The following is a 12504-nucleotide window of genomic DNA, read 5'->3' on the forward strand; positions in this document are numbered from 1 at the left end:
ATATATATATAAATACTTTAATTCTCCTAAAAACTTACGAACTTCGCATATTTAAGGGAATTTACCTGACCTGAATTTACCTGAGGGTGTACATTAATGAGATCCTCTCGCAATATTGTCGAAACTTTCTCAACTTAGTCAGACTGTTTATTAAAAGGAACAATTGTGAAGATTCCAAATCGGAAAACATTTGCAATAAGAAGAACGGTCCAAGAAATCAGTGGATATCAAATTTAAATCACTCGGAAATGTGCCGAGTAATCTGATTACAATAGTTTCGTCTGCTGTCAGTTGATGTGATTTTGAACTTTAATGATGTTTAGTGTGTTAATCCATAAAAATTTACGATATTTGGATTTAATTATCTGGGTAATAAAATGGATGATTACCTTCGAATAATAGATAGTTATTTTGTTACGATTAAAATTTTAGGTAAGCACGATATTAAAATCGTTGATAATTAACACATAAATATTCTTCCCAATAATAAGAACCAAAATAAATTGATTTAACGGTTATATAATTTTAAATCATATTTTAAAAATATGTTTTTTTAATAGAAAGTGAGGTAACTCGTGATGTGCATTTTTATTATAGTTTAGACGGCCTACAAAGTCATAACTAATGCTGCAAAATTAATAAATGTGATGGACGTGAATCTTTATCGAAAATAATCTAAATTTCTTGTCGTTTCATGTAATTGTTATTGGAATGTAACGAATTAAGCATTAAAATAACATTTGATAGTTGAGATTGTTACAACCGATTACGATTTACATATCGCCTTTCGAAATTCACGGAAACTCATTTCTGTATGGTTTAGATAATTACATCAGCGACGTAACGAGGAATACGAGGTTAATATGGTTGGCGATATCAACATTCGTAGTAAGTTAACGGCTCTTTAATTTATGAATATATAAAAGTTATGAGCAAAATTGAGCTACAGTAATATATTACGGTTATACGGATTTTTTAATGAAAAATATAAAGACTCTTGTATAGAAAAATAATTATTAAACATTTAGGAAGATAATTTAATTGTCAAATATTTTTATAACTGATCACTTTTCTATCCGATTTCCGCATGGGTTTTGGCAGCAATAAAAATACAGAATATAATGTTAAAAGACTGAACGGTAAAGAAAAAGTCTATTACAACAATTTTTGATTCTGAAAATTGTGATAATTTGCGTAGTCGTAAAAACAATTCAGTGGATAATCTATTCGCTATTTTTGTATTCATATTATGAAATTACACTGAACTTTGTAGACGGCCGTTTAGGCTATCCCATAAAAATGACGGTTAGAATCTTGAATTGCATAAGGTTTCATAAACTAAAATATTGTCAGGAACAGAATATTTGGTAAAATAAAAAGGGACTTTTCAGTAATATTTTTAAAAACGAATATAAATATTATAAGAATATTAAACGATAAAAGAAAAGAAAATTTGAAACAAATAAATGTGGTAATAAGGACTTCACTACGTAATACATCATAACAAAAACTGCATTGCAGTTATTACCACGGAGATCGACGAAGATCGTTGTGTAACAGTGAGAAAAATTGAAAATGTAACCGGAATGAAAAAAAAATTACATTTTAACGCATTTTAAAGGAACATTTGAAAAAAAGGACGCAGGGCGATGAGTTCCATTCCGACTGAAGAAGCATCAAAAAGCGACTAAATTGTTTTCTCTTTATGAAAGACAAGGCGAGCAATTCTTGAATCGAATAACGACTACTGAAGAAACATGGAAGTGATTTTGAACTTAAACTGAAGTCACAAAGCAGTGTTTGGAAGAGTCAATATTCTTCTAGAATAAAGCCATCGCATCCAGTCAAATTTGAAGCAAATGACGATTTTTTTCTTACAATAAGCAGGGTATTATTGCTACCGAGAGAGTTAAATTGCATTAATATGACAGCTACTTACTACAGACCCCTTATTCAGAAGATTTTACTACCGAAAATTTTAAAACTAAATCCAAAAAAAATCGAGTGGTATGTCACCATTGCATGAGCATGCGTCGCCATACATGGCAGGTTATGCCGTTCATATTTTCGTTGACTTGGTTTGAGAACCCTTCGCCATTCACCATAAACTCTTGAATTGCGCCCTCCGGATTTCGATCTCTTTCCTAAGGTGAAAGAACGCTCCTAGGGAACGTTTTAGAGTTTGAAAAGTTATCGGACCCGCGATCCAGGAAATTCGACACTTCAACTAACCTCGTCTCCTGAGAGAAACACAAATGATGTTAAACCGTTGGCTAGCATGCATTTACACGTGGAAGGATTATATCGAAGAGCTGAAAATTCGATTTTCATTTAAAATGCTCCTAAGGTCTATGTTAGGTTGTTTTTACAATCTACTTTTATACTTAAATATTTTGTAAAGTTTGGAGTAATATGTACTCAACTTGCTCAAAATATAATCTACAACAAACTATAAGGAAAAAATGTTGTTTGAAGAATATATTTTCTCTCAGACAAAAAGATTTGTACTCGTATAAACGGTTTAAATTTTACGGATTAAAATTTGTAAAGTCCTTAACAAATATCTGTTTCTGTAATATATTAGCACAGAAATACGTAGTGCTTTTTCTCTATTTACTCTACTGAAATGCAAGCCACATTCCAGTAAACAATGAGAAGAAAATAACTGGCAGAATATTCGATTGTATTAAATTCGATCGTATCAGATTGTACTACAACATTTTATATTCAAAATAAATTTTGTTAAAATACTTGAATATTTGTAAGTATATATTCTAAATCAAAATTTTCTGATTAAAAAATATATATAATATTCATCAGTGTGATTACGTTAAACAAAGGCCCTGATAAAGACTTTCTGAAGTTGCAGCTGGAGATGTGAACATAAGTGTATCGTACGCTTGTGCTAATTTTAGGGTTATATTGGTATAGAAAAAGAAAAAATATATATGAAAATAAAGAGGGTTTAGATGAACTATGTAGGAAAAAAGGCATTTTGCAATCCATAATTCCAGTAAATACAATCTCTTAATTAAATATTACTTTTTGATTACTTACGTATTTATTATTCCTCGTTTGATTCTGAAAAAAATATATATTAGCTTTAATTTAGTATAGTATTATTGGAATTCGCAAACTTATTTTTTTATTAACTAATATTTTCTTTCTGTTATTGTTCCGTACAATGATGACTAGGCATTAATTAAAGGTTGGAAAAAATAACATAAATTATTATTTTAAGAGAGGTATAAGAATCCTCTGTCGATGACTATTCTAAGCGAAAAGAGGTTCGTGTCAGTAATGTGAAAAAAACATTATTTTGTTGATTGTCTTAGTTATTTTAAAGATTACGAAGAACTTATTTTTAATTACTAAATTATGACGAATGAATTTTTCGATAGCTGCATGCGTATCGATAAAATTACGTAACTTGTTATCGTATTTTTTGATATTATAACCTGGTAGATCACGTCAGTGTTGCATCATTTGTATAAATTATGAGGCTCGGCTAATAAAGTTTCCACACTAGCTAGTGTGCAAAGTCAATAGCTAAAATCCTCCTCTTCAAACCTGCGATAATGCGTTGAAATCCGTTTACCAATTTGTTTTCAGTAGCAGTTAAATTGGAGTCGAGTGCGGCCAATATGTCAACACGGTTAAAACAGCGCGCAGTGATAGAATTTTTAACAGCAGAAAATGTGAATCCTACGAATATTTTACATCTTTTAAATACGGTTTACGGTAGTGAAACTGTTGACTGGAGTACTGTGAATAGCTGGGCGTTGAATTTAGTGAATATGAACCGGTTTCTGTGACCGGTTTATATACCGGTTTCTGTGACTGACGAGAAACATCGAAGGGAGGACGACGATTTGCTTTAAACTGACCGGCGAATCACCCATTAAGCATATCTAGAGAACGAGTAGGCCGTGTTATTGAACAATTAGGTTACCGTAAAATCTGTGCACGATGGTTACCGCAGACTCTCTGATGGCTCTCCACAAGCTGAAGTTCGAGCCTATTTCGTATCCGTTATACTCGCGGGATTTGGCACCGTGCGACTTCCACCTCTTCCATCATCTAAAGAGGGATCTGAAAGGTAATCATTACTCACCGACGATGAGGTGAAGGAAGCTGTGGGTACTTGGATCCTAGAAAGACCGCCAGAATTTTTCAGTGAAGGAATGGATAAACTTGTCACACGTTGGGAAAAGTGTAACATTGTAAACGGGGATTACATTGAAAAATAAATACAACAGTTTGTAGCTACGGTATCGTAATTTTATTCATTTTTTATTTCATTCCAATAATATGCATATCTGTGCAACATTTATCAGCCGAGCCTCGTATTACGTAATTCTTTTTATCTTTCGTTACTTTAATATAAAATAAGCCGAATTTAATATTGAAATCCCCCGAACTAAGACTTATATTTTACAATCTGGGGACGATAACTTCTTGTTCTGTCTTCGACCTCTTATTTACTGTATGTGGTATCACAGACAAAAAAAAGACAATGATGAGTGGGACGCTGTCTCAATTCTGTGGTTCGTTATCTCTCGTAGATTTAAATAGTGTACTGTATACAATTGAATGAAACATCCATATAGTATGCCAAAGACAAGATACGGGCGCCAAGAAACACCTCGCTCATGTTATTTAATGCCTTGAAAATTTTCAACCAGCGAAATTGTTAACCACATGGTTTCTTCAAATGAAATTTGTTCGGAACCACCTCAAATAGTCGATTTTAGAAAATTGGACAACACTCTTTATTAGAAAATTTATAACTCGGCGGTTAAATGTTGCCACGAATTAATAAAAGCAGAATTACAACACAATGAATAAAGCAATAATATTAATCATCACGGAGTTCGTTAGAACTTCGTCGGTAAGAGGCAATGAAGTCAAAGAACTACGTTTACAGTTCTAAAAATGTCGTAACCTAATAATAAAATGAAAACTGGAAAAAATAAGCATGAAAACATTATATTTCAGTTCAATTAGATTAATAATAAAGAATACTTTCAAAAAATACCTCGAATTTTGTTAGACAACGTTTTTTTTCCATTTGATGAACCGCGGGACTCGAATATGTCATTTTATTCATTTTTTTAATCTACCTTTACGAATCGGACCGTAAATAGCAGGAATTGATACTACTAGATAGCGTAGAAAAACTTGATAATGTACTTGAAATAATAAAATTTATAAGAAAATATACTAGAGGTTGTTTTAATAGTAAATGCTGTTATGTAAAAGAAAGTACTGACAAGAAACAGTTGTTTTAATTTTCACAACTTCTTTAAAAAAAAAAGAAAAAAGTATTAGTTTACTAGAGATATGTTAGTGTTATTAAAAAAGGAATAAATGAAACAGAAATAAATTCAACTGGTAAAATCGAATTTAATGATAAAATCTACGGTAACACCCACAAAATAATAAGTGCAATCTTACATCACGGATTTTTGGTTCGTAAGGGTCATTCATTATAGTAGTTTTATTAAAAGAGAAATAATGTGGTACGAAGTGAATGGTATGGCTATCAACAAAAAAAAAAATTGGCCGTGAAATTCAATCTGTTTTTGTAAGGCAATAAATTTTAAAAATAAATCTATAAGATAACAATCAATAATTCAAAAAATAAATAAATAAAAGAATAATGTAATAAAACGCAGTGATATAAAAACAATTACAATGAAATTGTAAACCGTACGGTTAGATTCTCACAGCATATCATTTCTTCCGCTCAAAAAAAAAAAAAAAAATGATATCTGCGAGACCCTTACCGTACGATTTACAATTTCATTGTAATTTTTTTGGATATAAGGTATCGGTATTTGCTTTGTTTAAATTTTATATATTAATTTCTTTCTTTCTAGTGATGGGGAGACTCACTTTTAGCCCACCCGTATATTTATGATATTTATTGCAAAAATAGTATTTTCTTACATAATTTTTTCCGGGATTGCGTCAAGAAGTTTATAAAGCGTCGATAATAATTTTACTTCTTTTTCACCTTGATGCTTCTCAAAAATCGTTAATTTAATTCTAAAATAAAAATGAACACAAAGGAAATTATTAAAAAAAATTATTATGTTCAATTTTTTTCATTAGATAGTAAAATTATAAAAAAAGTTGTGTTATTAACATTTCTTTCTAATCGATACAAATAATGCAATAAGCAAATTTTCTAATATTTTATAAAATTGTAGCGATAAATAAATAACACAAAATCATAAGCAATATTTAAAAAAAAATATGTTAATATGAGAAATTAAATTTTTGATTACTCATTTGTACTCTTATTATTAATAATAATTAAAATTGAAACAATGATTTTTAACTTAAGATAGAAATTTGGAGATTATTCCCAAAATTTGTGTCATTACTGGTTGCAAATAGATCGTCCAATTGTAGCAGTTATAGGAAAGTTAAGTTTTATAATATCCTTTCTATTCTATTTTTTTAATTTGATATGCACTTCCTCTTTCATTTTCTTTCCAGCAACCAACCAATTCTCTACTTCGAGAATTTAAGGCAAAATAAGAGTTAATTTTTTTTTTTAATTTCTGTTTTCTCTTTTAATTTAAAACAAGTATTGTGTAAACTCAATAGAAATTGAATTGCAATTAATAGAATTATATAAAAAAAAACAAAAAAAAAACAATAAACTAATTTGACTGATAATTAAAAATTAAAGCTGGTTGTTCATAAAGTCTTTCCATCATTACAAAAACTACAAAAAAAAAAAACTTAGAGCTACATTCAATAAAGTACAACATATGCACCTTTTGTCGCTCGTAGAATGCCCAACCGATAAACAATTTCACGCTATGTCTTGGTCAACATTTCTTCGGTAATTCTAGCAACAGCTTCAGTTATTCTCCGTCTCAATATGTCCAGATCAGGTACGGGTATTGCATAGACTCTGTCCTTAACATAACCCCAGAGGGGTTATGTGTTGCGCCATATCTAGGTACATGTTAGCTGTTATTGATTGCTCGATGAAGAGCAATCAATAAAGTATGGTAAAGTATGGACTTTCTGGACCCGTATTCTTACATTATGTCTGCTACTTTCCCTGAGTTGTGGAAAGTAGCCTCGTCTATAAAACATAACGGATGGCCGCCATGTTCGCGGAAGATCAACTACACTTCCATTTCACTTAAAGTCTGCATACGACGCAACGACATTCTTACTATCAGGTGCAGGTCGTCCGTATTCCCTTCTAAAATTTCGCTGCATAGTTATCGATGATTTCCACTCGTTATATACACGTTTTCTCCTAGATTGATACCATCTTATAAAAAATTGATCACAGTGCCCTCTACTCTTCCTCTACCTGAAACAAACCAATATGAAGGTTATTTTTTTCAAGGCCCGATCGGTCGCGAAATAAAAACCCGCGCAAAACTCGGATGAACCTTTGCGCATATGTGCTGCGCAGCATCTCTAGTATGGCCTTCACGCCGCGTCACTTCGTTTAGTTCTGAACACGCAGCTAGCACGTAAACATGTCCACAACAATAGCATCTCCCGCCAAGTGTGAAGTGCGTGTGGTAATTCGATTTCTTCAGGCTGAAGGGTGTAATGCAGCTGAAATTTATCGACGAATAAGTAATGTGTACGGTGAAACTTTAATGAGTGACAGCAAAGTGCGACAATGGTGCAGGAACTTTAAAGCAAGACGTGCAGATGTTCATGATGCAGGCGGTCAGGGAAGGAAGCGAGTGTTACCGATGATCTCGTTGAGCGAGTGGATGAGACAATTCGAGAAAATCGTCGGTTCACAATTTCTGTATTGAGTGATTCGTTTCCTGAAATTTCAAGGTAAGCTCTCTACACCATTATGAATGAGAGACTTCAGTACCGCAAACTGTGTGCGAGATGGGTTCCCAAGATGCTGTCCGACCATCAAAAAACAATGAGAATGGATGCCTCCCTAACGTTTCTCCAGCGTTACCACAATGAAGAAGATTCTTTGAACAAAATTGTCACAGGGGACGAGACATGGGTCCATTTCGAAACTGAAGAAACAAAAGAACAATCCAAACAGTGGATGCATTCTCATTCTCCCAGTAAACCAAAGACGTTCAAGTGAACCTTCTCCAACAGAAAGTGTATGGCTACTGTGTTCTGGGACCGGAATGGAGTTCTGTTGGTGGAATTCATGGAATGTGGCACCACCATCACTGCAGCTTCATACTGCGTAGCTCTTAAACGTCTACGAAGGGCAATTCAGAGAAGCGGATAGGAATGTTGTCATCAGCCATTATCTTTCTCCATGACAATGCTTGGCCGCACACTGCAGCTGTAACAACGAAGCTCCTGCAGCGTTTTCGTTGAGAAGTACAGCATACACCATACAGCCCGGACTTGGCGCCATCTGATTTTCACCTCTTTGCTCACATGAAACGCTGGCCAGGAGGACATTTTGGCACAGACATCGAGCTGCAGACGAGCGTAGAAGAAACATAGCTGAAAACACAGGCGGCTCCGTTATAAGACGAGGGTATTGGAAAGTTGGTACCACGCTACGACAAATGTCTAAATCGGAGTGGCGACTATGTAGAGAAATAGTGTAACTATGTAAGTACTTGTTACAAATAAATTTGTTTTTATTTTCACTGTGCTTTTAATTTCGTGACCGATGGGACCTTGAAAAAAAATAACCCTCGTATAAAAAAAAAAAAAAACGATAATTTTTGCTTTCTTTTGCCACAACCCATACAGCTATAACTGTAACACTTTTTTGTAATATGGAAAGACTTTAAGGACATTGTATACATAAATATATAAGTTAAGAATATGATATTTACTAGATATAAACGTTAATAAATGGAATGTGTTCCTAGTAATCACTAATTAGTAATCATTTGTTTCTAAGAATTATTATTCTATTGAAAGCTTGGTCTTTATGTAATATTTCTAGTTAGTCTCTTTGTAGAACTCAACAAGATAACATTTACGTTTATTAAATAAGCAGTAGCAGGTTACGCTAAATGTCTTAAACTAAAGAAATATAGTAATAATTATAATTAAAAGCATATTTACTGTAAATAAATTAAAACGTTTATTGAAAACGTACTACCTTAAGAAACTTGTGTATATATATATACAATATATATATATATATATATATATATATATAGCTAATTATTATTTTTTATAATTTTACCTTCATGTTAACTTTTGGTTTTTTATGTTTCATGTTTTGCTTTTTACACCAAATTTTGTGTTTCACTGTCTTATTGAGCTTGTTTTTAGCTGTATTTTTAAAGGGGTAACAAGTCCTAATCATCAAGATAAATTGTTATAGAGATATAAATCAGGATATGCCCTTTTTTAAATTATGCATGTTATTTAATTTTTGTGAAAAAATAGGCCAATCTTTTGTACAAAGCTGTACAATAGGCTGTTATTTTGTACAAAAATAACTTCTTGAAAAAGGAGACATTTCAGAGATAGGCCGTTATAAACATCTTTTTAAAGACCAAATTGTAGTTTAGTCTTCGATATTAAATTTGATTCCTTATATATTTAATTTGTAAAAGGATCAATATGATTTGATAACGTGCTTTAATAAGGGAATTTTTGTGAATTATTTCACACCAGATTGGGAAGGATTGTATGAAACAAGTCTATATAACAGTATGATCAACCGCGTAAATTTTGCTAATTTGGGTTTTGGCCCAGCGACTAATGAATCTTGGGCCTGTCAAGAAATTTTACTGTCAAATATATATCTAATGTGACTGCACTGCTCTAGGGAACAGTAATTATGATGTCAATCTTAATTACTGCTCTAATGAACCCATAATTGTAGGTGTTACAATAACATGATGATGCGTATTGGTCAAATATTTCATTCCGTCTTACCAGACTATCCACCGTCCACCATAATTTATATTTTAACATAGCAGAAATATAAAATTTGCCAAAATAAAATTATAACTAATATTATAATGAGTTAAGTCCCCAGAAACAGAATCCAGGTTGTCATTAGGGACCCAGAGAATATGTAGCAAGAGAAATGCAAGTTAACTGATAATCCATAACCATGGACTCATCTATCTGAACTTCAGTGGACAGTAAGTAGTTTTGTTGAAACTGGACTAAAATAAGAACAGTAGTCTCATTGCATAATATCGATAGGTTTTCAGAATAATGAATGTTAATGTGAGCTGTTCCACATGCTCATCCATATGTACTAAACACGTATAAAATTGCTCTATATTTTTATTTGACTTGTATTCCTCGCACATAATGTGTTTTTGTCCTGCAGCACACAATGTCTCATTGACTTATGCCTGTTTCCGTATAAATTACTGAGTTTACTTACAACTATAAACCTCTTTTTTTTCCTTTTTTATGAAATCAGATGAGTAAAAAAATCTCATTTGACACGCCGGAAGGCGGAGGTATATTTCCGGCGCTAAGTAAGTAATAAAAAAGATTTCCACCTTAAAGTTAAAAAAAAAAAATTAAAATTTACTCAAGACGATAATGGTTGCAAGTGAAAAAGTTTCACATGTTTAGAATACAAGCCCCGTCTTCTTATGATTCTTTTTTGTCTTCGAACCCTCATTTTTTCTACCTCCTGGGCCAATCGTTGGTGGTATCAAAAAACTTTACTATAAAAGTTTTAGGCCTTTATCCAAAGAATAGAATTCTTATAGTAGGTACTTTAAACGAATCCGATAATTTACTTTAATAAGAAAGTTATAGTGATATTTTGTTTTTTCGAAAAAGCTACCCCATTTCCATGGTCCGATCTTACCCATTAACGAACTTAATCGAGATTTTGGTCGATATATTTTATGTATAAATTTGAAAGTGATTGGCGCAAAATTACGGCAGTTATCGTGTCCATAAATATACTTTTGAACTGGCGGTGGTTTTGAGTCTGGGGGATGTGAAACGCGAAGATTTCCGGAATTCGAATAATGGTACCCATTATAATAGATAAATTTTTTATGAATGTATCTAAAACTATTCTTTTGTACAAATGATGTAATATTTGTTAACCTAAGTAGTTCTTAAGGTCTATATTTAAGGAAAGTAAATGGTATCGGTACTTACACATCTTTCTCATAATATTTACTGCAACATAAATAAAATATATAAAAATAAATATATTAAAAAATTTGATCCAAGCTTCAATAATAATGAATAACGTAAAAAATCTTACAGATCAATAACTACGACTATGTCTACAATTAATATGTTCTGAAAATCCTCTTGTTTAATTCCTCTTTTTTTTAATAAAAATCTGATGTACTTATATTCACACTAATGCACGAATACAATGTTTTGGAATCTTTTACATCACCACAAAGTCATGAATGAAAGTGGTATCATATAGTTATAATCTACATACTTCAATTACTCAAACGACTAACTTGAAACGAATAACTTGCAATAATCGTATTAAATTATGGAGATTTTTAAAAAAAACATATTCTGAACTTAAAATACTCCTAATGTACAGCAAATATAAAAATAGCTTCCCTTAAATTCATCATATAATGTTACGTTTACAAAAAAAAATTTCAACAAATTCATCTCTAAAGTTAAAATAATGAAAAAAATGATGATAGCACATGTGCTTAAGAAGAAAGATGTATAAACTGTAAAGGTCCACATTCAGCAGGATTCCAAGAATGATCCCTGTATAAGGAAGAAAAGCTATATTGGGGATCTATACTATACAGAAGTTGTCCTTTCTTGTGACATGTCGGGTATAGTTAATCCCTCAGCATGAGAAATCCCATACAATTTGGTATTAGTTTCGTGCAGGCTCTCTCAAACGTTTAAAAAAAGAAAGAATGCTCATCATGTAATGAACTAAATAGTAGAAGCTTTGTTAGAACAAATAAAGTCCCTCTCATCTACTATTTGTGTCTTGAGTACTGGCAAGAAGGTAACTACTGCAAGAAACACCGGCAGTGATTTACAAAAAGGCAGCTCAGTCGGTACCCACCACATACGGTATCTGCTGCACCGATTACGCAGTAAACTACTAAGATCCCTGTTTGCTATTAAGTGATTTATAAAACCATCATCGCCTTGCACAGCATTTCCGTCCTCCCGGGCTTCCAATCATCCCTAGGTCTCTACAAGCATATGATGTCGGATGACGAGCCCAAAAAAGCAAAGACTTCCTAATGGCTTTAAAATAAAAAAAAAACCGTATTGCATTTAATAACTAATCTCCACAGAAGTTATAACGAGAAACATTATTTTTTTATGTGTACAAGTATTAACTAATGAAATGTTTTCGGTCTCCATACTCAGCGTGAGGACATAGAAATTCTTCTAAAGGAAGAAAATCCTTTAATACTGTGTATGTAGGCAATTCGTTTCCATCCCCAAGATGAAGGGTCTTTTCGCTGATACGACTTTGAGAAATGTGATCATCCAGCTAAAGGCGAAGTGTGGATGTTTTCATGAAGTACTATTGGCCACGCGGATTCCGTTGGATACACACATCCCTGTAAT

General features: G+C 32.4%; 1 protein-coding gene across 5 annotated transcripts in view; it reads right to left on the reverse strand.

Moving 5' to 3' along the window:
• Window positions 1-12504, reverse strand: part of LOC142333431 (uncharacterized) — an 86427-nt gene that overhangs the window by 53617 nt on the left and 20306 nt on the right. For all 5 annotated transcript variants that reach the window (XM_075380507.1, XM_075380504.1, XM_075380502.1 and 2 more), the window contains exons 6-8: window positions 11086-11106; window positions 5953-6051; window positions 3058-3081 (exon numbers count right to left, since the gene is read on the reverse strand). In XM_075380507.1, coding sequence (XP_075236622.1) covers window positions 3058-3081; window positions 5953-6051; window positions 11086-11106 — 144 coding nt within the window. The remainder of the gene's footprint in view (window positions 1-3057; window positions 3082-5952; window positions 6052-11085; window positions 11107-12504) is intronic.

The sequence above is a fragment of the Lycorma delicatula genome, chromosome 12 (assembly GCF_047948215.1).
Source record: "Lycorma delicatula isolate Av1 chromosome 12, ASM4794821v1, whole genome shotgun sequence".
Lineage (NCBI taxonomy): Eukaryota > Metazoa > Arthropoda > Insecta > Hemiptera > Fulgoridae > Lycorma > Lycorma delicatula.